General features: G+C 40.9%; 1 protein-coding gene and 1 long non-coding RNA gene across 3 annotated transcripts in view; one reads left to right on the plus strand and one right to left on the minus strand.

The window, feature by feature from the left end:
- Positions 1–27,740, plus strand: LOC144526892 (uncharacterized). Of its 2 annotated transcripts, none has more exons than XR_013502782.1 (5): positions 1–193; positions 21,443–21,542; positions 22,225–22,382; positions 23,339–23,409; positions 27,153–27,740. It is a non-coding gene; the product is annotated as an uncharacterized LOC144526892 (long non-coding RNA). The 2 variants fall into 2 exon arrangements; XR_013502783.1 differs by lacking the exon at positions 27,153–27,740 and adding an exon at positions 25,541–25,625.
- Positions 24,287–27,984, minus strand: part of clstn2a (calsyntenin 2a) — a 179,347-nt gene continuing 175,649 nt past the window's right edge. The window contains exons 14-18 of the mRNA XM_078264616.1: positions 27,736–27,903; positions 27,330–27,475; positions 27,057–27,177; positions 25,535–25,725; positions 24,287–24,544 (exon numbers count right to left, since the gene is read on the minus strand). Of these exons, the coding sequence (XP_078120742.1) occupies positions 24,365–24,544; positions 25,535–25,725; positions 27,057–27,177; positions 27,330–27,475; positions 27,736–27,903 (806 nt within the window). The 3' untranslated portion in view covers positions 24,287–24,364. The remainder of the gene's footprint in view (positions 24,545–25,534; positions 25,726–27,056; positions 27,178–27,329; positions 27,476–27,735; positions 27,904–27,984) is intronic.

A 27,984-nucleotide genomic window follows, 5' to 3' on the forward strand; every position in this document is an offset into this window, starting at 1 on the left:
ATCACGCCCAACAAGCTGCAGGCTGCCACACTGGAAGAGAAAACACTGGAAGAGAAGCTGTTCTTTTTTCCTACAATATACACCTTTTAAAAACAAAACAAAAACGGAACTACACTCAGAGAGCGGGCTGGCAGACTCAGCTGAGGGACACTGGAGCCAGCAGGCCTGTTTTCGGAGCGCGGACGAGAAGTGGGTGAGTCCCGAATACAGCACAACCCCTCTCAGTCGGAGGGAAGAGTCCCACCCACCCAGGCAAGCTTGGGTCTCATTTTCAAGTGCATGTGCTTGAATAGGCTATATATCCTCCATATACGGAGGGAAAGGAAACAGTTGATTGAAGTAATCTGCTAGGCTACACTTAAGTAGGTGTGTTCTTGGTGGTACGACTAGTAGTAATATTTACACATCGCGAAAGGCTGCAACATATCGCGGTAGACACTCAGAGATATTTTGTGTAGGTCAAAGAATTTCTAATAAGGGAAGAAGTTCCACTCTCTCGTTACTTCCGGCTTCTGGACTGGTTGCAGTTCCACCAGAGTTCCATATAGGGGGCGCTCACAGGCCTGTGCGGAATGAATGGGACTCTATGGAGCTATACCCCTCAAAATCCGAAAATTTCTCAGGATATAATTTTTTTGTCTAGTAATTTGAATTTTGCATTCGAAAGGGGAGGCTAAGAAAATATGTGTTAGATTTTTTTAAAGTGGCTTTTTTGTTCTAAAAAGCTTTTTAAAATGTCAATGACGTCATACACATATACGGCCAGAGATACTGCTTTACGGCAAGCTCTGAGTCGCTTCCTTTGTTCTCTCGAAGCATCGACAACACAGCTGACAGGTTAGCCTCTCCCTGTTAATACACGTGCTAGAAAGTGGTTTGCTAATGTTTTAAAGACCACACCGAAATATTCACTCTGACATTCTGGTTCTGCTTTGGATGCCGTCAAGCGGGATCTCCGATCGTAATCAGTCCTTCACTGACCAATCAGCATTCATTAGCAGAATGCTAGCGTGGTATGGGCAACAACGACTCAACCTGTAAGAAATCGAAAGGACACAAGTACTCGTTCATTCAACTTTTGACCTATAATCCATGTTGAACTTGCAAAAACTACAATCAAATCTGAGATTTCTCAACTTAAAGAGAGATTTGTCTCTTTGTGAAAGAGACAAATTTAGCCGTCTAGCTCCATTCAGTTAGCACTGGACCGCGATCACGCCCAGTGGAACTCTGGTGGAACTGCAACCAAATTCGGTACAATGGGGCTGAATAGGGAGTGGAACGGCTTTCCGTATACGGGCTTTGGTGTAGGTTGAAAGAAAATGTCAGTAGAAAACTGCACATTAAAGGTCCAATGTGTAATACTGACAGCTAGTGTTTAAAATAGTTACTGCAGTCCAAATTCAAAATACTGGACAGAGTCGTCTCCCCCGCCCCTTCCTCCCCAGACTCGAAGTTCACGGAGGTTGCCAGGTTGAGAACACAGCATCAATGTTGCTAGACGCTAGTCTCAAATAGCCAGACATTACTTCACAGCACAGCGGAGTAGCTGACGTTAGATGCTGGCTATGTTGACAGTCATAAAAGCCCATACTCGCGCGGAGCTCTGTACACGACTGACAACCACCCTATCACGGTTTAAAATTACAGCAACAACCGCTAAAACATCATCACCTCGCCATCCTCTGTACCTGACTGACAGCCACACTTTTTTGGCTGAAAATTACAACACCACTACCTCCCTGTCCTCTCTACCCAACTGGCAAACCCACCTTCTCGGCCCGCTTGCCTGGTCCTCGGTAACGTTAGCAGTTATGGCGTGACCAGTCGGGATCACTTCACTTGCTGTGTCTCAATTGTTTTGGGAGTAACTAACTCGAGTAACGTTACTCTATACAATTCAATGTGAGTACACAAATGTTAAAATTACTGAAAATGCCCATCCCTAGTAGCCTAAGGTGATCAGATTTCTGAGACAAAATCTGGGGATATTTTCAGCTCAGAAGCATAAATACCTCCAAAACAAGTAATGTTTTAATCTTTGTAAAACTTAAAATGGGGACACTGCCCCAGGGGCGACACTAGACCTAGAGCTGCATTAGGGCACAAGCCCCCCTAGGGGGGTCCATGGGCATGCTCCCCTGTAAGAAAATGTTGTCTATTTTAACATTTAAATGCATCAATCTGGTGCACTTTAAAAGGAAATTCAGAGGTTCGACTTGATTATTCTTATCTATGGATGGAAATATTTGTGCTGTAGCCTGAACTATTTTGCACTTCAGAATGCACACACAGGTGGAATAGTTTTTTCTTCATATTTTTGCATTAATGTCACTAGGAAGCATACCAGTAGAAATATATATTCATATTTGTAAGTGGGATATAAGTAAGTGGGATTGTCACATGTTGATAGTTCACATGAGAATATGTTATAATTTTGGCCCAAAGTTGAAGACCAAAGTTGTGAGTGACTGTAATAATAATAAATAATAAATAACCAGCTTTTCAAAATAACAGTTGCAATGTGCAATTTTAAGCTCATCAAACTATTTTCAAAAAAAGTGCTATAACAATTTGACTGGCTCCCATTCTCCTCCGTGACACGCTTTCTTCCACTTCACTTCTCTTCACAACTCTTCTCCAAAACAAACTGCGCTGAGATAACAGAGCTCAGCCCATAGCTTCACACACTCCAGCAGATAGTATGCGTGAAATAAAAACAGGACACATAATTTCACTGTGTGTAACTACGCTAACTAACCGTGTATTGTGAACCGCGTGTAGTGATTTAAAAAAAAAGAAAAACAGACAGCTGTGTCTCAAAGACCGGGCAACAGCCGGGACATTGAGAATCCACGCGCAAGAGGTGATGGATAGTTCCAGTCACTTCGTCATGTATTCACTTTGTTGAAACAAGAGAAGAAAGCCTCACTGATGTGAAGAACAGGACAGAATAGGATAGAAACATATATAAATGTTCTCTGCCTTCCGTATGCCAACGCTCCGGTAAGTCCACTCACCCCGTCTCTGCCCGGGCATGCCCCAGCTGCCCACACATTTGTTGACAAACTCTGACGCACACACGCCAGTGAAATGACGATTTATCCCTTTTTAAATGTGAATAAATGACAGTTGCACTCACCGCCAGCAAATGCTCTTTCCGTTGTGATTGGTGGTACCTTTACAACTCGCTGTTACCTTGTTTCCTACAAACTGTGTTGATGCGACTTGCGGTTTTTATATATATATATATATATATATATATAGTAGGGGCAGTTTTTCACAACTTGACCTACTTTCACTTAACTATGGAGCAGTAAAGTCAATCAGATGTCCGTGATCTGCGTAACGACAGTACAGTGGGACGTTTGCCTTCAACAGAGCGACAGTAATAACTAGGGGTGGAACGGTACATGTATTCGTATTGAACTGAAACGGTACGGGCGTCTCGGTTCGGTTCATGAATTTACACGGAGAATACACGGTATAAAAATAAATAAAACTTGCATGCAAATTAATTAATGTAATGCGGAACTACTGTTAGACACGAGGTTCTTTAGGGACACCTAATTTGTAGCCCTGCCCTTAGCTCTGAAGCTCCCGAGCTCCGCCTACATGTCGAGTCAGTCCAGTGAGTCCACACGAAGCAAACTAGTCCCTTCCATATACAACCAAACACGGCAGACCTGTCAACATGTACGCATTTTTTGTACTTGGCACGCATTTTGAGCCTTAAGTACGCTTGTACGATTTGCTGCTCTCTAGATACACATTTTGTTGTATCTGGCATTTTGCCGGTTTCAGTTTCTATGCAATCTACATCTATGACGTTGATTCTGCCGCTGAGCCACAGTGTGTAAGTGGAGTGAAAAGCTTTCGGCCAATCAGAGCACTGCATTTTAACCCTCCACCCACCTACCCCTCCTAGCCAAATGCTTTGCACGTTCAATTCAATTCAAGCAAGCCAGGCTGGCCGGATAATAACTGTAGGCTTGCATGCCATGGCTGATCTGCCTCAAAAAAAGGTTCAGAACGATTTCTTATCGGGAGGGATGCCTTGCCTCCACATATCCAGGCTACCTCATCACACGTTCTGCACCGTGTGCAACACAGACATCAACATCAGTCACCAAGGGGCAACCGGGGGCAACAGGTAACGAACACAGTCCCATAAACAAATACTCCCCACCCCCCCGAAACCTAATGATATTAAAAATAAATGGATAATAAGGAAAAAAAAGTTCATAGTGTCCTTCGGTGATGGGAGTAACGCGTTACAGTCCGGTGGTTGAAATGACTGCAGAGACGGATGCATTTGCGACATGGACATTATTTTCCAGAGTTTTTTACGCTGCGTTAAAACGAGCTGTCCCGTCACTGTTCCGTGGTCAGAGCCAGAACCAGAGACGGTAACTGACATCATCTGTGTCCTGTCAGTGTCGACAGCAATGTGACCGAGCCAGTGGCGCAGAAAGTGGGTATGCACTATATGCGGAACATAGGGGCGTAGCACCATGCGGGCGCCAAAGTGATGGTAAAAAAAAAAAATAAAAAAAAAATAAAGATTTACAGCAGTTAAATAAATAAGTGGATGGTGAAAGGCAACAGGTAGGATTTAAAGTGTGACGTCTGTGCTTGGAGGCTTGCAAATATTCATGTTAACAGACTAGCTAGCGTTTGCTAACACTGGGAATGTAGCAGCCAAATGGGGGTTTACGGCTAGCTTAAAATATGCAAAACCGAGGTTGCTGAGCTGAAAACTGGAAAATATAAGGTAGCATGTACAATAGTTATAGTAATAATGACAAAAATCTGGAAAACATAAATAATGCAATAACTCTGGTACTATGGAATCATGCATACATTTTGTTTTACCATTAGCTGTCAGACATATACAGGCTATAGTTACATCTATTGGGTGACATGGAAGCTGTAATTACAGGGTCACATCTCTCTCTTTAAAGGTCTGTGCTAAGTGGCTCTCCATATTTGTACTTTTTAAAATCCAAAATGTTAATGTAATTTCAACAGCAGCAGAACCTTACTGCATAATAGTTGTATTATCTGATGCCATCACTAGGCTGATGTAAGAATTGAATTGAGGCTGCTATATTTAACTGTGAGTTCATTTCATTCAGGTGTGAGGATGGTGGATCAGGAAAGACAGGAGAAGGCAACAGGTAGGGCTAACATTAGGTGGAAGTGTAGGGGGAGCCACTTGATACCAACGATTCATTTCATGATATTATTAATATGGAAAAACTAATATGGAAAATCAATTACATAATGTTTGTTTGAAAATAGTCTTAGTGGAGAAGAACACAGGCAAGGAGTGAATGAGACAGACATGAGGTCGGCGTTGGCATCAAGTAGAGATGAGACCAGTGATGACATCAGGTAGGAGTTCTATTAGTTGGACAACACAAAACTAAATGTCCAGTATGGTTTGAAGTTCTGTTGACCAACGTATTCACTGTGTCCTTTTTTGGGGAAAACATAGAGCAGACAGAGATGGACAATATCACAATTAGCCTCTGTCTGACAGCGGGGACGTAGTAAACAAATCAGAATGCAAATTTAAACATCTGCAACGCATATGCTCGAATGCCATCAATGATATATTAAAATACAGTACAAGAAAAAAGTGGGCTACAATAATGTGGTTGCAACGGGGGCAACCAGGGGTGATGATTAGGTTGCCACTTGTCACAATTTGGTTGCCAAGGGCAACTGTTAATGTTGAGCCCATATTTATATATACAGTATGTATGTGTGTATGTGTGTGTGTGTGTGTGTGTGTGTGTATATATATATATATATATATATATATATATATATATATATATATATATATATATATATATATGTATCCCAGACACACATACATACCATATCATTAATTAATTATGGTAGGCCTACCGTGGCTGATATACTTTAAAAAAAAAAAACTTTATTATTCAAAGCCCATACATGATGATGTCCGGCACACTTTTTTGTGGGGGGCGGGGGCGCCAAAATTGTTGCTGCATACCCCTCTGACACTGGGCCTGCGCCCCTGGACCGAGCAAATGACAGATAACATGTCAGAAATTAATGTTTAGTCTACACCTAATATCATTACATTTTATCAGCGGTGGAAAGTAACTTTAGCCTACCGTAGGCTACTTTGATTCAATTGTAAGGTGCTTTTAATTCGGTATTTTTCATATAATCCTACTTAGGCTACTTCTAGTCCACCACAATTCAGAGTCAAGTAGACTATTGTACGTTTTACTTAACTATTTATTTTATAGCTTTAGTTACTTTGCAGCGTCAGATTAATAATACAAAATAATATGAATAAATTATGATCTATTAAAGTGGATAAAGATGAGACTTTTTTGACCCCGTGGTGAAATTCACAAGCTACCTGCCAAGTCATTCTTCCGCTTTTATTTTGGTGAAAGTAACTCAAAAGTAACGCAAAAGTAGTGTAAGCGTTACAATTCAGAGACAGTAATATTGTAATATAACTAATTACTCTCAAATGACAGTAACTAGTAATCAATAATGTATTACAATGTGGCTGCTAGGCTAATGTGATGGCAACTGACATAATGCAATGTCACCCATGTCAACCTTTTAAAAGCCTATCTGAAAATATCTGACCCATGTTATTTATTAGCCTATAATTGTGTCTCTGCCAGTCTTCAATCTTGTGCTTTTTTAGTAGTTGCTTTAGGCCTATTTAAAGTTGTTTTATGAGTAAATCATTAGACTACTTCATTTCCCTTCAGTAATCAGAAGAAGGCTATGTGTTAACCTGGTCTAACTCTCATCTTTAACATAGAAATAGGCATATTTATTAGATCACTCCGCCTCCTATTAGTTACACTAACAAAAATATATGGGCACAAAATATGGGACAGGATATAAGAAAACATTTGCGTAGTTTCACTACACGTACAGCCATTCATCCACTCCATTCCTCTACACAGTAATAATAATTTATTGTAATCTAGAAGGTAGTGATGAGCCAAACAATGTATTTTCAGGTGGAAGAAGTTTCCATGGGCTGTGCCTCCTGAACAGTTTGTTTTCAATTTAATGTTGGGAGTGGTTGCAGTAATTGTATAACATTTATGGTCTTGTATATGGTTATGGAGTAACTAATAGATATTGATTGGTGAAAGTATATTATGTGTATATTATGTAGTATGGTGTTGGGTATCTCATAGGTTTCTCACTGGTGGGTGGGCAACGGTGGAGCGTACATTGGTGGTGGGCTGTCGGGTGATTGCTGCGTGCGGGGGCCCGGGAGTGGGGGGGGTTATACTCATAAAATTTCTTTAAGGTTGGCAGGTCTGACACGGACGTAGCTGTATCCCTTCTCGCCTCGACCACAAATGGCCTCCAGGCCCGTTTGCTTCGCTGTTTGCTCCGCCGTTAGCTCCGCCGTTAGCTCCGCTGTTAGCTGTTAGCTCCGCTGTTAGCTGTTAGCTCCGCTATTAGCTGTTAGCTGTTAGCTTCGCCGTTAGCGTGTGAAGCTAACACCAAAACTCGTCAACTGCTCTGTGTAACCGAAGCTGCTCTTTTAACATCCCTGCTCTCTGCATTCACATGTGAGAGCAGTGCTTGTCTCCCATATCACACTAGTAACTGATTGTCTTATTTTGTTTAAAAGTTACAGATGGAGTCTGGAGATGATGCAGGGTACTTATTGTTTACTATTTACATCTTACTTTATAGACTTCAAGCTGTTACAGCTAGCTCAGTGGACAGCCTGAGACATGCACAATAAAAAAAAAATTGCCTTCTGCATTTTTGTTTTGTTTTTCCCTCCATTAAACCGAACCGTGATGTCTGAACCGAGGTATGAACCGAACCGTGACTTCTGTGTACCGTTCCACCCCTAGTAATAACCTAATATACCATCATTACTGAGATTAAACTACATTCTCGGTTATGTTTGCAAGGAATAACGCATTCAATAAACGGAAACATAACTCTTGCAGTGCACATGAACAGATGCGCAATATTAGCTCACACATAAAATAGAACCCTTGTGAATTAGCCTACTGTTGCTAACATTCATAAATCCTGCATAACATCGTCCCGTACCTACAGGACATCAGACTTACTTATTGATTAACGCACGCAGTAGTGTCGACAAACTTAGTCCAATGAGGGAAGAAAGGAAAGTGTGATAGCGTTCCACGTTAACGCTTTTTTTTCTCTCTTGCTCGAGACCGCTGTGTCCACTAGCAGGTAGAGCGAGCTACAACTGACAGGAAGAGAGAGAATGTATCACTACAGCCAATCCAGTCTGCTCAAAGCCATGGTCTTTTTTTACAAATAGGTTGCACATAAGGGGGGGAAAAGTAGCTTCCACTTAAGGGGCCCTATCTTGCAACCTGCACAGCACAGCGCAAAGCCTGACGCAAGTGTCTTTGCTAGTTTAAAAGGCCGACGCACTTGTCAATTTCCCCACCAGCGCCCGCGACTAGGATTAGTGTGTGTCTGACAGGGTGGGGGGCATGGCATCATGATGGTGGCTCTCCATCGTGATGTCGGCCAGCCATCACGATGGACAATGATATCGTCCATGGGCACAACCCTAAAACCAACCAGACTTCATGTAAATAAACAGTAATTTTAGCATCATAAAATGGGCATTCTAGAACATCTCTGAGCAGTGCTTGCTCTGGCTTTCTTAAGCCGGCGCGTGTAGGGTGCATGACTATACGTTTGGTCAATGTTTTCTTTCTTTCATTCCAATTTCGGGTCTGTCAGTCACAGTGAAAACCAGGGACAGGGTTTGCGTTTTTACAGACCATCTGGCAGCCCGGCTGTCAGAATGCGCAGTTGATACCAACACACAGGCCAAAACACAAACAGACATTCCGACACAGAACGGAGAAAATACTGGCATGTATTGTTGTCAGAAAACAAAATTAATTAAAAAAATTAAGAGAATTGTTCTTTCAATTGACTGATTTGAATGTGAAATCTTAGTTTTCAGAAGTTTTCAGTAAGTAAAGACATAAGCAGAGTAAATATAAATAAAATGTAATATGAAATTATATAACAGTAAACCTTCTCACAACTGTTACATAAAATCAACAGTCTAGGCCTGTACAGTTATTATATGCCCAAGACTGGCCTAGAGAGTTCCTGAGGCTGTAGAGGAACAAGGGGACAAAGTGTGTTTTTGCAGGGATGAAAAAGAGCAAAGGTGGTAACAGTGTTATTGCTGCAGGTGTTTAACAATGAAACATAAAAACACAATTTAAGCTACAAACAAATGTAGCCATAACACAGTTGACTATCCAGCTGCAGCCTTCCACCTAGGGTTGCACGATATTGACAAAATGTGATGTTGTGATATTGATTATGAATATTGCGATATAGATATGAATTTTGATATTTTTAAACGTAATGTAAAATTACAAAAGTTACGGGACAACGCAAACAAGTGTTTTTACAACACAAGGTTTATTTCAACTGACAGTCATATTGGACTAGTACAACATGAATAAATAAATAAGGACCATGTCTACAGAACAGGACATGTTTTACTGGTTGTGCAGTATAAAATAAATAAAGAGAACAGGACACAACTTTTCTTTTGCTTCTCCGATTCGTTCCGTTTTGTTGTCTCTATCAGTTTCTTCACTTACACCGTCACTCTGTTGAAATATGCACACACGTGGTACGCTCCATAGGGTTTGTCACGTAGTGGACCCGTGCGCTGACGTGCACTAACGTGCAAGTGGCACGGTAACTTGTCAATATTAACATTAACATTATAGCATTTCAAGCGGGCTGTAAATCAAACACAACTAAGCCACACAGCCAACTGATGGGACGCAGCGTTCCACAAAATAAACAAAATATTGCATACTTTCAATATAATATTGCGCAACGTGATATCGCGATAACAATATTGAGTCGATATATCATGCACCCCTACTTCCACCTGCACCTTTTGGGGCAGTATAAAAAAGATGCCATGGTGTGGAAGTTGAAGCTGGTCCTCCATCACAGGGATCAGCTTGATGCTGTTGCCGCCACTAGCCACTAGGACAACCGGAGCTGTGATGATATGATGTGAAAAATTATCCACATTGACTATGGGAGAAAAAAATAGATGTGTTATAATTGCTTCAGGTAATGGAATATATAAAGTTAGTTATATGTTTAACTGTAGGATAAAATGAAGCACAGCCAATGGACGGGACGTAGCGCTCCACAAAATAAACAAAATATTGCATACTTATTGCAAAACTTTCAATATATTGCGATAACGATATTGAGTCGATATATCTTGCACCCCTAGATATAATATTGCGCAACGTGATATTGCGATAACGATATTGAGCCGATATATCTTGCACCCCTACAACATTACTGTATTGGAGTGTTAGAATAATCAATGGCATTAATTAATTTGCACGGAGGAGTAGGGTCTGTTGTATTTGTGTGTGTGTGAGAGAGAGAGAGAGAGAGAGAGAGAGAGAGCACATATACGGCAGAATGTGGCGGTCAACATTGATTGTGTGGCGAGCCGCCATGAATATTTCAATGTATGGGAAACACTGGGGTTGTAACGTTACTCAACTGAGATATGGGTGTGGGTGGGGATGCTGGGGGAATCTCCGGGCGGCGAGTATGTTCGATGGCCGTTGTGCAGCAGCAGAAGGTCTCCAGCTGCCCGGAATTATCTCCCTCTTCACTTTTCTGTAATCTTAACTAGTCTTTTGGTGCTTAATCTCCCTTTTGTCGGGTGAATTTAGCTAACTGTAAAGACAGTTAAACGAAGGGGGGAGAAATTCGGCAGGGAGGACTGGTCTGATATGGTCTGTTTCCCGACGTTTCATTAAAACTGCCATTAAACTGCCGTTAGCACCCGGCGCTAGAGTTAAGTGCTGGCCGGGTACAGATTTCTGTAATGATAGTGGCTGGCTGCTAGCTGGCAGACAGACCAGGGTGTGCTAGCTGGCTGAATTAGCTTTAGATTAGTCATCTAGCTATACAGCTAATTGGTGAACTTATTCGTGGGTTAGCCCAGTGCTGTTAACTGTGGTCAGAACAATCATACTTAAAATAACTTCATGAGCGTGTTGAACGATGTTGTAATGTTACCCACCAAGCATTAGCATTAGCTACTTGTCAACCAGCACATTGTAGTAACGTTAAGCTGGATCGATTGATATTGAAATGTATCAATAAATAAGGTCTCTGCTGTATTACTGTGTTGCAAAGTGACGTAATTAATCACACAATAATGCCGTGTGGCAGAAAAATATGTATTACGGTTACGAGTATTTCTTTCTGTGACATTGTATGATTTACAGTTACTCTCGAACGTTAACGATTACAGAAGACAAGTTCGTTCAGAATCACCTACATATAGCAGGTTGACTGACTCGATTTCCTTCTCATACATTCCCATAGCGTCATAGTGCATTTCCCTGTTGAAGCCTAGCGTCCATTGACTTCAATGGGGCTTCGAAACTAGACGGCCATTGGATAAATGCTGCAATTATGTCCCGCCCACGGACGCTCAGCGTCTCTGGGGGGTGAATGGAGGAGTGGGCTGGCCTGGACTCCAGGCTTCTGCGTGATGATTGGAGGGTCTGTCGAAAGACTCCATCTCCTTTTGATTGACCGATTGAGCGATTTTGTACTATAAAAAGTTGTTGAAGCTATTCGAGCTCAGTCCCATCGTGGAAGTGTATTCGAAAGACGAACTGCTACAACCTATTTCTTGGTATTTGTTTAGCGAAATTGCTAGCCAATTTTCAGCATACATTTCATACAATTATACACCACATTCCTTGTTTCAGTTTAATCTAATTCCCACATTTCCTCCTTCGAGTTTATTATCATTTGGTTAGATTGTTTGTTCATTCATTCGTTCATACAGTAGGCTAGGCTAGTGTTGTAGGGGTGAACTAGCCAGCTAGCAAACTGCACACGATGGCAGACAATGCTAATATTGAATCGGAATCAGAATCAAAAAGGGTTTTATTGCCAAGTACGTTTTTTAACACATACAAGGAATTTGTTTTGGTGTTGTTGGTGCACGTCACACATTCTCTAGATGGAATATTAAACAATATAAGTATAGGTATAAACAATATAAGTACAAGTATATGTACACAGTATGTATTAAATTAAATTAAAAATAAAGGTAGAAATAAAAAAAAAAAAAATAAAGAGCAAAGAGCATTACAGCAGAGAGAGAACAGTGGCATGAAGAGCCAGGGGTGGAGAGTCAGGGTGGTTTCCGGGCCTTGTTAATAAGGCTAGTGGCGGAGGGGAAAAAGCTGTTCATGTGACGTGAGGTTTTGGTCCTGATGGACCTCAGCCTCCTGTCAAAGGGGAGTTTGACAATTTTTCCAGCACACTTCAGAGTCCTGGTGGCGTATAGGTCCTGGAGCGGCGGCAGATTGCAGCCAGTCACCTTCTTTGCAGACCGAATGACACGCTGCAGTCTGCCCTTGTCCTTGGCAGTGGCAGCAGCGTACCAGATGGTGATGGAGGATGTGAGGATGGACTCAATGATGGCTGTGTAGAAGTGCACCATCATTGTCTTTGGCAGGTTGAATTTCTTCAGCTGCCGCAGGAAGTCTGTTGTGCTTTCTTGACGAGGGAGCTGATGTTCAGCTCCCACTTGAGGTCTTGGGAGATGGTAGTTCCCAGGAAGTAGAAAGACTCCACAGTGTCAATTGTGGAGCCACAGAGGGTGATGGGGGCAGGTGGGGCTGGGTTCTTCCTGAAGTCCACAACCATCTCCACTGTCTTTAGAGCGTTGAACTCTAGATGTTTGGGTTGCACCAGGTCACCAGGTGGTCAGCCTCCCACCTGTAGGTGGACTCGTCTCCATCAGAGATGAGTCCGATGAGGGAGGTGTCGTCCGCAAACTTCAGAAGCTTGACGGACTGGTGACTGGAGGTGCAGCTGTTGGTGTACAGGGAGAAGAGCAGAGGAGAAAGAACGCAGCCCTGGGGCGATCCGGTGCTGATGGTCTTGGATATTGCAATATGTTAAAACGCGATTTCCTAATCGCAAAGGCTGCGATTTGGTCACGTGACTCGCGAGAGCACGCGAGTCTGCAGCATCAACTTAGCACGCTAACGCTACGCCGTACCTTGAGCAGATTTCTGTCATTCAAACAACTCTGAGTTGTAGTTTAAAACTTTTACAGCCATTTTAATAAAATGAAGGGTTTAATTCAGGCTTGAGTCCATACATGCAGTTAATGGATACAGGCACGCAGAACTTTATAAAGAGATGGAGTGGAGGAGACTGCCACGGCGAGGGGTAACAACCAGACTCTGATAAATGACGTTCGGGGAGCTTTCACAGCAGCGTGGCTGCGTTGTTTCAACGGTTTTATTAGTACAGTAAATCCCACGACAACACCAGCAGCAGCATGCTACTGCTAACGTAACGATAGCCTCTCTGAGCAAGTGCAACTTGACGCTGTAATGCACGTGGCACGCAACTTCATGAGGGGGGGGAGGGAGGGGCTTTAAAAAGCAATCCACATGTTTACATATGTTTATTACAGTAAATAATTAAATAATCTAAATACTACACTAAGTGTTGTAAAGCCACATATTTGTTTTTATATTTCTGCAACTGCACTTTAGTTTGTGTGATTTGTTTCTGACTTTCATATGAGTGTTTGTTTACACCAGGCTTGGTCAGCGCTCAATACACTACTGTGACTGAAGTAGTTAAATAAAAGATGTCATTCATATAAATTCATGCATCACCTAATTTCATCATCACATACAGGCCTGGCCTCCAGATTTTATAAAATAAAATCTATCTAATCTTGTGTTGTTCATACTATACAATGATTTATTGCTTGTCTTTGTTGAATAATGCAGAAGACAAAGAGCTTAAAAAATAATCGCATATTAAATCGCAATATTTTTGAAAAAAATCGCAATTAGATTACTTTCAAAAATTGCCCTAATTATTATAATATTATTATAAATACATTTTTATGATGTAGGCCGAAAATGAGCTTCCCCTCTTTGAAAGACCAGCAGCCGCCACTTTAACATAGGTATGGTCATTTTTAGACATTTTAATGCAGAAATGTTACATATTGTACCTTTTTAATACAGTAAATATATTACATATTGCACCTTTTAACAAAATATATTCAGTTAGATTTTAGATAATCGTCAATAATGTGAATGTAATGACTTGAGTGGTTAAAGGCAAATAAAAGAACAGCTAGAACTTAGTATAAGCTGTAATGCAGCCTTTAAAACCAGGAAAACACTTATTTTACAGTAATTTAATATCACATATTACAATATCCAAAATCTAAGACAATATCTAGTCTCTTATTACAATATCGATATTGGCCAGACTTAGTAACAGGTGTCCTGACAAATAGAGCTACAACTCAAAATGACTGACCAACACGATGTGCGCATGTGAAAAATATTATGGAGGACACGCCCATAACTTTACAGTACGCACGATTTTCACGGTGGAGAGCACACATGGTGAAAAGAGCGATCTTCTACAGGTAAATAAAATAAAACTTGGATTAAAATGTTCTTTAAAATGAGCAAAAACAAACATTTTTCAGTTGTTTCAAATAGTTTGACATCAAAAGCTGTTAGGCCGCATAACTGTTTCGTGACTTTTTTGCTATTAAGTACCATTGGTGCTGTCAAAATTAAAGCAGTCATTTTTTAATTAATTTGAAATTAAAATGTACCGCAATTGTAGACAGGCTCAGTTTTAAAGCTAGTAAAGATACTGGTATCATATGTTATCTTGTCGAGAAGGGGGTTAAATATTTCCTACCTGACAGAATGAGGTACCCTAATTTTAACTACATTTATAGAGGAATTAGTTCATTCTGATAGATATTTCCTATCATGTCATTTTCAATACCTTTTGTGCTGACTTGCAGATTTTAGTAAAAATAAAAAATAGACCAATTTGGTGTTTGTAAACAATCATGACGTTTTTGTGGGCAGGGCTTAACTGGTGGCAGAAAAGTGACAGTTGAGGTTGGATCTATCGATTTCCCAACCAACTTTAGATGAAAACTTAAGCCTGGACAGCTACGTTTGTTCAAAGAATTTACAGTTTATCAGACAAAAATTTTGACTGAAGTAGTAGGGCTGAGAGATTTGTTGGCCTATTTTACGTAGCCAATTTAATGGTCTGCTTCGGAAGAACGAGCTGCTTGGCGGGCAGTGAGACTGAGTGACAGCGGGGAAACAGCTGTGGAACCAGCGTATTTTTACTCTGTGAATCAAGGATTTATTTCGACCAAACCACAGTTGGTGATTGCTGGAACTGCGGAAAAAAACTAGCTAAATTTTGGTGAGTTTAATTTAAGTGTGAATGAAGTGTGTTTTGGATGAGTTAAGGTGATTAATCTAACGTTAGTCCTTGTTAGGGGAAGGAGAGAAACTTGAATTCAGAAGGTGTAGCTACATTACGGATGTATTTCTCTGTTTAATAAGGAAAATATGTGTACATATATTTCCTTTGTTGAAAGTGAGTTTATTTTGTTTATCTATAAGTCTAAAAAAAGCTAAGACAACTTGTGGAACGAAGGGAACTTGCCGTTTGAACACATCTCCCAGCTGATGGAGGAGAACGGGGGGGGTAATGTTAACTTAGCTAGTCGCCACAGCCGCCGCTGGTCGCCAAACATATCGCCAACCTACTTAGCTAACCCCATAGTCTCCCCGCCGCTGGCAGACTACTTCGCTGGGAGGAGAGCTGAGGTAACTGCTCCGAAGATGGTTAAGCTAACGTTAGGGCTGGCTAGCTAGCTTATCCGTCTCTGGAGCCAGCACTGCCCCTGTTCAGCAGTAGGCTGTTTGGCTCATTTTCTTTAACCAACGTAGAAGTAAAACATGGTAGAATAATAAAGCTAGCTAAGAAACTAGCCAGCTATTATTATATATATTTATAGTATTATAAGAAAGTCGTCCCTGAAAAACCATGGATCTGTTGTGATGAACAGTGTTTTGGCTGTTTTTCTGCCACCACAATGCGTGCGCAACTGCAGTGACGCAACTGTGACGTACACTCCAAATTGGTCTATACGTTAGGACGGCAATACGTCATCCGAGGGAAGGTCTCATCACCACGCCCCTTTCTGGGGGAAAACAATCCTGCCGCGTTCCCCATAGACAACAGCGTAAACGACAGAGGAAATGTGAATCGCTCCAAACTTTTACTTTAAACAAACTGTTTTAAATTAATAACTTTGCCGAAAAGTTGCTGAGTAGTTTGTTGCACCAACAATACATCCAAAAACCCTGTCCTCTTGTCATGTTCTAAAATAGATCCTGATAGATGGGCTTTGGCTCCAGGCTATACACCAGACTGGCATCGCCGAGGCTCCCTATGAGAGGGAAGAATCACGCTGTCGCATCAGGAGAGAAACAGGAAAATGCTGAAAAAGCTGTTGTGTAGTGGGTTAATCAAGACTTTCACACTGATATATGAATTTTGGAATGGGGGCTCCATCTTGTGAGGAATGTGCTCTGTTTACTGGCGACTGCTACTGCTCTCCTTTTTGTTTTGTTGGGCTAAATAGTTGATTAACACACAGCTGATTTTTTTTTTTTAAGCAAGATCTAAGATTATAGCTAATCTTTTTTTGTGGACATTTCATTGTGTGGATCTGTGCTCAGAAAAATAAAAAGGTAAGAAGACAGAAAGGAAGTTAAACAATCTACTACCTAAGAAAAACACAGTTTGGCATACTGTACTGTGAAGCTTAATGCAAACTAAAAAGCTGAACAAACTCAATATCAATTAATCATATTGTAGCCAGTCTAAGGCACTGTGTAGTTTTCTCCAGCACAAGTCCATTAGAGTGTTATTGAACATGAGGTGTTCGTCAGTTAAAAAAAGCACATTAAGCTACTAATTAGCGGGTTGTATTTCTTTATTCCCAGGGACATGCTGGGTGTAGAAATACTTAGTCAGCACTGCTGTGAGCCGGAAGCCGAAGCAGAGCTGCAACACTTAATCTATGCAAGCTCTGGACATTTAATAGATGAACTCAAATGAAGGCCAGTCAATTAAAAGCTTAGCCGGATTGATTGAAAATTCACATACCAAGGATTATACACCAAGAGGGTTTTTGACTCCTTTTTACCTTAAATATTCTTAATGTTGGGGAAGAGTGAATTCCAAAAACAAAATATTGTACCTTATCTCATAGCATGTGAAACAAATACCGTAATTTAAAAATTAGAAGTATTAAGCAGTATATTCTCTTGGCAATAACGACAAATCAAAGGTGAAGAAATGCCATTTGTTTCTTTATTTTAACCCATTGCAGGATATCTTACATAAACTAACCACAGTCAGTTTAGCTTTCATTCGTCATCAATTTAATGTTTAAATTTTTTTTTTGTGAGTTCTGGTCTCAATGTATAAAATGTCCTTCCACCAGCAGGGATCAGTAATACTCCACAATTGAGTTGGACCCTGTTGGATCAACTGTATCTGTGTACTAAACACACACAGATATATTGATATAATCTCATCTAAGCTGAAATAAGAAAGCAACTATACATACATATAGTCATTTTTAGTTTTTATTTAAGTTTACTATTTGTGTGTTTTTGCCATTGAGGACAAATTGTCACTGCTGATCATATCTTTTAAAATTAGGCTTGTTTTACAACAATTTCTCTTGACATTTACTCCTGTTAAAGCTCTCCTCCTCCTCCTCCAAACATCATATTATATTCATATTATTGACTTTGTTTGTCAGACCTCCCCACCTTTAAGATGGCCCCGTTCTCCATATTGTCATGAAATTAAGAAATGCCATTTGATAACTTTCTTTCCAACACAGGATATCTTTCATAAAGAAACCACAGTTGATGGAGTTGCAAGAGTAGTTTTCTTTTTTACTTCCCATACATGTTGCAGTAGATGCTTTCAATCATCATCAATTTCATATTTACAATTTGGAGTTTGACCCTGTTGGATCTACTGTAGAGGTCGACCGATACGGGTTTTCTCTGGCCGATGCCGATCTTTAGAAATCAGGGTCAGCCGATGGCCGATAAATGCTTTATTTTGGCCGATACGTGCTTGTTTTTAAACCTCTGTTTGAAAGATAAAATGTAACACTAATATACACAGAATTTCTCAACAAAAACATTTATTGAACACTTCACCAATCTACACTTGTATACTTCAATTAAAAATGTATAATGTAAAAACATACTGTATATTGTATAAATAATGTATGAAAAATATATTAAATAAACGAAACAGGTAAGAAGAAAATAAACTTTGTCAAATAAAGTTTAGTGCACTTAGCAGAATTTATTAAACTTCTGAGAATACAAATCTGCAAGCTTCACAGAAAGTGACCTGTTATTATTAATCTCAACACTATTTCCTCCTAACTCCTGTTGAATCACGTCAGACCAGGGCTCTCTAAAGTCAGTTCTTGTTCACCTTGTTTGTTAGATCATTGTTCATTTGGTGAAGTGTTGTATCTGTGTTTTGGGGATCCTACTGTTACATGTCCTGTTGCACACATTAGGATCTTATCTGAGCAGATTTCTGTCATTCAAACAACTCTTAGTTGGAATTTAAAACTCGTCCAGACAATTTAATAAAATTTAAGGGTTTTATTCGTGCTCGAGTCCATAGATGCAGTTAATGGATACAGGCACGGAGAACTGAAGGCTCCGTTAGCAACGATTAGCAACGATTAGCTCCGTTAGCGGTTAGCTCCAGTTAGCTCCGTTATACGAGTGGATGAGACTGCCACTGACAGGGGAAACAACCAGACTCTGATAAATGACATTTGGGGAGCTTCCACAGCGGTGTGGCCGCGGTGTTTTGTAAGGTTTCATTAGTACAGTTAATCCCAAGGCAAGAACACAGCAACATGCTACTACTAACGGTAGCGTCTGAGCCTGAAGTGACTGCGCGAGACCAAAGCCCGTCTACGGAAAGCCGTTCCACTCCCTATTCAGCCCCATTGTACCGAATTTGGTTGCAGTTCCACCAGAGTTCCACTGGGCGTGATCGTGGTCCAGTGCTAACTGAATGGAGCTAGACGGCTAAATTTGTCTCTTTCGCCTGATTGTCGTTGAGAAATCTCAGATTTGATTGTAGTTTTTGCAAGTTCAACATGGATTATAGGTCAAAAGTTGAATGAACGAGTAGTTGTGTCCTTTCGATTTCTTACAGGTTGAGTCGTTGTTGCCCATACCACGCTAGCATTCTGCTAATGAATGCTGATTGGTCAGTGAAGGACTGATTACGATCGGAGATCCCGCTTGACGGCATCCAAAGCAGAACCAGAATGTCAGAGTGAACATTTTTAAAAACATTAGCAAACCTCTTTCTAGCACGTGTATTAACAGGGAGAGCCTAACCTGTCAGCTGTGTCGTCGATGCTTCTGGCCGTATATGTGTATGACGTCATTGACATTTTAAAAAGCTTTTTAGAACAAAAAAGCCACTTTAAAAAAATCTAACACGTATTTTCTTAGCCTCCCCTTTCGAATGCAACATTCAAATTACTAGACAAAAAATTATATCCTGAGAAATTTTGGATAGGCTCCATAGAGTCCCATTCATTCTGCACTGGCCTGTGAGCGCCCCCTATATGGAACTCTGGTGGAACTGCAACCAGTTCAGAAGCCGGAAGTAACGAGAGAGTGGAACTTCTTCCCTTATTAGAAATTCTTTGGCGAGACACACGGCAAGACTTCAGGGGAGGGGCTGGAGGCAGCTGGTCTGGGTGCGCTGTGAAAAATGTCGCCTATTCATGTTTTTAACACTAGGCTGCCCGCAGATGCACCTGCCTATTAATCGGCTTGATATACTGGGATATTGGCCGATGCCGATGATGTAAAAAAAATGCCAAAAATCGGCCGATTAATCGGTCGACCTCTAATCTACTGTTGCAGACATTAAATATTGTTGTGTGAATCTTCTTGATTCAGTTTTTCACTTGCAGCTGCACTAATTGTTCAGTGGCCCCGTTTCAGAAAGCAGGTTTAGTGAAAACTGAGTGTTAACCCTGAGATGAGGGGGACTCTGGGTTTTCTGTTTCAGAAAGAGAGGTAACTTCACCTCAGGGTCAGTTACTATGGTAACTGATCGTGAACCTAACCTGGTCTGGAGCAGGTTTTCTTCAAGAAACCTCGAGTTTCTCTCAGTCTCCTCCCTCTGACACAGCGCTCTTTCATTTCCTCATTCGTTCAGTCTGTATCAGGCGCACTTTAGCGCAGTTTATCGGCATGAATAAAAAAAAAAATAGTTTGTTTATTAACCATGTTAGGCAGACTATAAAACATTTTTTTTCTTCTAAAAACATGGCATTTCCTTGTGTCAAATGATCCCGTTGATGAAGAAGCTGCTTTACTTCGCAGGTTGTTATATGTCAGGAGATGATATTGAAGCCCCGACATTTACATTTTCAGATAACTTCCTATTTGAGCGGTATCGTTTTTCTTTCCAGTCTGTTATGCAGCCTATAGGCTACATAACCTTATCTGTCCTCATATCACTAACGTCACCCATCTTGGGCATGCTCTACATCCCAGCAGATTATTTGTGTCACATTAATTGTTTTTGAAAACGGCAGTTTTCTTTACAACATTGGTGATGCGGAGCATTTTAGTAAAGCCACTGTAGCGCCATCAGAAGAATGTGACTCGCTCTGAAACGTGTTTTAAATGTTTTTGTAGTGTTCCCTGGGCACAAACCAGTAAGAGCCATTAAGAAAAACAGGATTGCAGGTGAATGATGTAAACCCTTTGAAATAAAAGATTATGAATTATAATTCTGTTAATGATGGTGCTGCAGCCTGAATGGCATTAGTAGGCCTAGTACTTCCGCCTGCAGTGTTGCACCTAAATGAAATAGATTATAGGTTCAATACCATTTCACCAGTAATATTAGGCTATACTTATGATTAAATATGATATACACTATATTGGAATATTTACTCTAGCAGCAATTTTCTCCCACGCAAATTCTCTCTTTTGCAGCAGCCGCTGTGTTGTTTTTTTAACTTGCTGTTTGTGCGCATGAATATTTCTGCCGACCCGTTTGTTTGTGGTAGTTACCATGGTGAATCGTAGTATCATGGCTCCATTCATGCTGCCTTTTTATTGTGGTGGTGAACCAACTCTGAGTTGATTGAACCAACTTATATCAGCTGTTCTGAAACCGAAAACTCCCATCTCAGGGTAAATCAACTCAGAGATCAGGGTTAGACTCGGTTTGTTAAACCTCCTTCCTGAAATGGGGCCAGTAACCTTTGTGTCCTATTGTTTCTTATTTGGTGTTTATCAACTAAAATGATTAACTATATGTAAGAGGAGCTAATGTATATTCTAACACAAGTGTTACCAAACATTTTGGCTTGTGATGTGAACATGTTTATTTGCTTTCTTGCCTACAGTGAGATGTGAAGATGGAAACCACTCATAGCAGATGGTTAGCTAAGCTTAGCACAAACACTGGAAACGGGGGCCAACAGCTAGCCTGGTTCAGTCCAAAAGGTAACAAAATCTGACTTAGTAGTAGTACCTCTAGAGCTTACTTCGTAGCATGTTTGTTCAGTCCATACACCTAAGTGTAAAAATGATAATTTGTGATTTTTGTGGGAGGTTAGCAGTGACTTCCTAGAGTTGACAAGCCAGGCTGAAATGAAACCACAAACTTTTCTTTTTACACTTTGGTTTTATACGGATTATGGTCTTTCTGTGTACTTGAGTTGTGATCAATTCTACTTACGGGTGAATTTCATGTGAAGGACTCTTAGAGACCAGAACAGAATAGGGACTATGCAGAATTTGCAGATTGATTTTTGCAGCTCTAATAAAGGTTACAAATAGCCCATGCTATTATGCAGCGTTGCCTGATGTTCAATTGTACAACACCTTTTGATATGGTAACATTTGAGCAGCATTCCTCATATTGTGGAAGAAAACAAATTTATTTATTGGCACGCACGCACATCAGATGTCTAGTGCACAAACAAGGAGAGCTGTGTAGAGTCTAAAACAAGTCTTTATTGGTCAATTTACAGAAAGCAGTGGGATAACCACTGAAGAGAGAGAAATCCCAACCATTTTGTTTACAAAAAGAAAAAAACGGATATATAAAATAACTGTCTTGAACATTTTTACAGGGTTTGTTTTTATATGTAAAAGAATCTTTTTTTCTCTTTTGATCTTTCAGAAGCACAATATGACAACGGGGGGGCGAGGGGAAACAAGGCAGTTGTTTCACAATGATGACATCACAATCACAGGTGCTTAAAAGGCCAACAGAGGGAGGGATGAGTGAACAGGAGACGTATCAGCTAATCGTCACTGATACCGTGCAGACATGAACAGGTGAGACGTGGTTTCTCCGAGTAGAAGTAGAAATGGGAATGTCAAAGGAGTTGCGTTAAGATCATTTGAATGTCGACAAACTCATGGAATTAAACTTTGTCTAAACAAGTTCACGTAATCTGCATTAACTATGGTACAAGATGGAATCAATATCAATGGAGTTTCCACTTTTGCTTGTAGTTGTGGCGAAGTTGTGCAGGATCAGCGACTTGATAACACCAGAAAGAGAAACAATCACTCTGCTCCTTCTCTCCAGAATTTAGAGCAGTGGAGCACTCCCCCATTTAACACATTACGCGTCAAAGGTTGCATTACTCCGTCAGTGAAAACATATTTGTCATCTGTCAAGTCTGAGAATTAACCTCGGAAATGTAATCGGGGGTATCTTTGATAATCTTTATTTAACAGAAACCGCGCATTAAAAACTGGAGGTGTGAAGATTAAAAAGCATTTGCTTGCCAGATCTAAGAAGAGATGCTTCTGAATTGCATTATGGGAAGTGTAGGATCCAGTATTTTCGGTATTACTGCTCCTTTAGACTGGGCCCATAATTGCATAGAGGGGTCCATTTAGTATGGAATTAAAAGAGAATGGAAAGACAGGATATCGGTAGCATACAGTAACATCTCTGTTATTTCATCTGTTGAAAAAAAGATATAACTGATCTAACCCTAAACAGCAAAAGCTACAATAGGTCACAGTATGGATAGATTTGGTACACAGACATATGCAGACTAACTGCTCTTTTGTTTCTTGGAGTATTTGCACTACAAAATAACTGCTTCCATCAGTTCATTAGCTGATAGAGCAGTGATCGTTGTAGCTTTAAAATACTTTTGAGAAAAGCAAAGATGGAAGATATTAAACGGTTAATAATTCTGATTTGTATATAAATCAGGACAAATGTGAAATGTTTATGGTCAGAGATGACATATCCGTATTTTGTTTCTCTTTAGTGTCCGGGCCAGAGAACCACGGCACTGTGATGCACTTAGAGAAACACAACACTCTTCACACAGACGAAAAGGTGAGACATACACTGAGTGACAGTACAGCTATGTTATACCTACTATAAAGGTCAAGGGAATTATGTTTTAAAAAGCTTATGGATACATTAACTAATTGATATGTATACATTTTGTGGATAATCTGCTAATAACTCACAGTCCTGCAGACAATCTGTTGAAAACAAATATATATAAAAGTAAGATGAGGACATGTAATGCACATAATAAATGTTGGGATAAAAGTTTACATTATTTGTGTTAATGTAAGAAATGGAGAATCTGTGTGGCTGTATTCAAGAGTTTAGATTCATTTTTATCAGCAAAACTTAGATTTTTGCTTCCTTGACTGTGATGTGAATAACCATGTACGTACAGACGATGTATTCCAGCACTGTGGGACTGCAGCTCATTCTGTAGTTCTGACTTTGTCCAGCAGAGGGAGCTGTCATTTAGTGTGTGCCTGCGCCTAGGCCAAAATTGACTACTTCACTTGCACATACATACATATACTTCATTTGCTCCCACATGCAATACATGTGTGCATAAGTATTTACATATGTTCATGGGGGCGGATAACCTTTTTGACATTAACTTGAAGTTTTTACAACAAGGTAGCACAACAACCGCTAATAACATAAATGAGGTTGAGACAGGTGGAGGCAAAATGCATTATGGCAGTCAATAACATGTGAGTATGTATGTGCATGGGGAGGACGGAGAAGCACATAAATACTTTCTACCGTCAAAAATCACAAATAAAGGCTTTTAAACCAAATACTACATAACTGGAAAGGAGGAACGCAGCAACACAGGACTTTCACTCATGAGGTCGGACTGGACTTTAACCCTGACCTCCTAAATGAAAGTCCTGTGTGTTTGCACTCCTACATCGTGTGTGTGTGTGTGTGTCAGTCAGAGCGAGACAGACACATAAAGAGTGATTATATGTGCAGGTATCTCTTTATGCATGTGTGGTCAGTATGTTATGGAGCAACTGTCCCACTCTAGTTTTCCCATCTGCTTCCTCTCTTTCACCTCTTCCCTCTCTCTTTCTTCTCCGCCATCTTCATCACTGTTCTGTTCCTCCTCTTCTTCTTCCTCTTCCTCATGCACTTCTTCCGTTACATCCTCATCATATGCTTGAGCTCCTACGTTCTAGAAAACAAAGCATGATTTAGTAATGGTCACCACAGATCCCAGGCGTTAATGCATCTCCAACGCCCCCGGTGGCTGACTGCTGTCCGCTGCACCTCCAGAGGAACAGTTTTTAACCCCACAGTGAAATCAACACCCACAGTAGAATCGACAAACTGGATGTTAGATATAGCCACTTTACCTGCCATTTAACTTAATGAATGAATGTGTGTGTGTGTGTGTGTGTTTGAGCAGTTTTCTTTTGAGGGCTGTTGTATGTGAGCATTCAATGACAGTAAAGGCATTCATTCATTAGTTATTTGATGCTATAAAAACAAGGCAAAAAAAAAGCTGATTGGTCAGGCGGGTGTATGGGCGGGACTTTGATACCGCGGCTCCCCCGCCCGATCACCACTGCGCAGACTCTGGCTGCGTTTCAATAGTGGTTCAACATGCCCTTGGTCACTTCCCCTCAGGGAAATCCCCGCTGCCATCTTAAGTGTCGTTCCATTTGTCTGAAAAACTGATGTGAACTTGGTGAGAAAGGCTCGGAGGGCTGAGGGCAACCATGCTCACTCCAGAGGTGGATATCACCCACAGTGCATTGCAGTTAGGCATTTGGTACAAGAAAATCCCACCATGGTTAGGTGGCAGTAATGTACAACTCCTTTTGCTGACTACCAAGGAATAGATAGATAGATAGATTTCAGCTTTTTAGTAGATTGTTTGTTTTTTAGGAAAACCTCATCGTTTGTGGCTTCCGTGTGACGTATGCTGTTACGTAATATCATGGGCTGAGGGGAAGTGAAGGAGGGCATGTTGAACCACTATTAAAAACGAATATACAGTGGGAGGAAGTGGAGACATGTCGTCCATCTTTATATTTAGTCTATGGTTTATAGTGCCAAAAAAAGTAATAAAGATATTTGTAAGATCAATCATCTCTAGTCTTAAAATAAGCATACTGAAGGAATTAAACTCCCCAAAACTGAAATTAAAATGTCCTCCAACCTCCAGGGGGTTGACAGTGATGTTGAGTGCAGAGTTGTCCCAGTCTTCCTCGGTGTCTTTGGCCTCGTCGTCGTCTTCTCTGGACCCCTCCTGATGTGTGGCGTGGATCCTGTACACGCCGATCACCACGATCACCACCAGGGCAGCGATACAGACCACGATAACTGCAGTGGCTGCTGGAGGTGCTGCTCCTGGAGGAGGAAGTGAAGAGGCAAAAAAGATCTCTGTCGATTATAATGCAATATTTACATATTCATGGACATACAACATAATCTACACACAGATGGCTGTAGATCTCTCTGTGGGTGTCCAACTTTTGGCTTGAGCTAAATATCTTTAAAATAGTAGTAATAGTGGTACTGCATACACTGTTTCCCTTTTGTGTGCGAGCTTCAATCTACAATCTTAAGGCCAATTTATGCTTCTGTGTTAAATAGCCGCCGTAGGTACGTGGAGATACCTACCCTACGCCGTAGCCTGACGTGCACCTCACAAAAAATTTGCCACACAGGCCGCAACACCTGTGATTAGTCTGCTTGGCGGTGGCTTGGTTGCGTTGCATTTCCCCAGACTCATTTCCTGGTTCTCCTTCTCCATAAACAACACGAAATCAAAGAGTGTTAACTTCTCCTGCTACTGATTTCCCACCGTGGTCAGAAAGCACAGGGGAGACACTTTGTTTCTCTCACCATGACTCAGAGTCAGTACTCGCTCCAAAGCTAATCACTGCTGCTCTACCATACACTCCCCCAGCGTACACACAGACGCATGCTGGCCTTGCTAGATCAACACACAAGTACAAACTTCAGGCCACTTACGTAGGCTACGGTGAAAGCTCTGCGTGGAGCCTCCACAGAACCATAAATCCCGCTTCAGCCTTAAATTAAAATTCCTCTCTTTACAACTCTTATCTTATTTTGCTGTTTTGACCTTCATTCTGTTCACTTTAAACATTTTTCTCTTGAATTTGATTGCTGAGATCTGGGGATGCAACAACTCAGTTAGACAATGCGGTTACACTTAACTTGAAGGTAGCTACAATGGAGTGACATGACACTGTCATGAACGTGTCATAAACATAAACAAGTCAAACGTTTATGACAACACTTCTTTTAGCAACTGTCATTTGGTTTTTGTCATGACAAGTTAGGGTTAGAGTTCATGTGTCATGACTGTGTCATGTGTTCATGACAGTGTCATGTCACTCTTATGTAGATACCTTCAAGTAAAGCGTTACCGACAATGCTTTACACCAGAGTACTCTCTAGTTTAATCATCTTAGCTGCTTATTTGAAATGAGAACTAAGATAACAAACAAACAAATCTAGATGTCCATTATAATTATGCACTGCCATGTGTGGAAGAGGTTCTGAGTCCAACAGAAAAGTTATCCATCTGGTTTTAGGAATAAAGATTTTGGCTTACAGCTGGTATAAAATAAGCACACGATCGACCAGTTAAAACATCTTTACAGCACCAAATCATCCCCACACAATACATTTAAATGACATTTATGGCTTACCTGACATGTGTGTGTTGAGTGTGTGTATCATGAGTGGGTGATGCACCGGTTTCATGTACTGAGGTTCAACAGCCATATGATTGACATGTTCCACAGGTGCTGAGTGGTGAAGAACGCTGACCTACAGAGGCGGGACAAAGAGCATTATCCTCAGGAAAAAAGAAGAAGGTGGACCATAATTTGTACAACCACAAAAATAAGAAAATAAAATGATGTAAGACAATGTGGTAATAAAGAGAGTTGAAAAATATGGCGATTGAAAGACAAACTGACCTCCAAATTGAACTCATTGCTGGTGTATCGCCCGTTGAGTTCAGAGCAAGTGAGTCTGAGCCTTCGCTCGCTCAGGGTGGTAGGTCGCCAGTTCCTGTAGCGCACCTGTCTCAGTGCCTGCTCATAGTGAGCCATGGAGTCCACACCTTGTAACATGCAGGAAAACATGTTATACTAAAATATGTCATGTAGCACTGTGTCAGTTTGCAGCTGTAATGTGTCATGACCGTCAGGGACCTTCACAGCTGTCACAGAGAGTGAATGTTTATCTTATTGCTGGAAAAAAGGCAAGCCAATTTTTTGAGAATTTCTTTAAGACTTTAAGGTGGTGCATGTCATGATGTCCTCCAACCACAGAGCATTAGTGCCACACATCGTCCCTCCTATCAGTGTTAGCCCCGCCTACCATATATTGATATTCCAGAGGTGGAGTTGGTGGCATCCAGGTGTTTTCCCAGCAACGCACTGTGATGAATCCCCAGACTCTCTCTCCCAGGATTCAGTTCTTCCCCGATTACCAGCACATCGCAGTAGTCCAGGTTATGCATCACCTCCATCACACCTGGTCTGCGGGCTGCATGCATGTACACAGAATGACAGAAAAATGAGTTGTGTGTGCAAATGAAACACTCCCTTCTGGCAAGAGGCTCAGTTC

The sequence above is a fragment of the Sander vitreus genome, chromosome 12 (assembly GCF_031162955.1).
Source record: "Sander vitreus isolate 19-12246 chromosome 12, sanVit1, whole genome shotgun sequence".
Taxonomy (NCBI): Eukaryota; Metazoa; Chordata; class Actinopteri; order Perciformes; family Percidae; genus Sander; species Sander vitreus.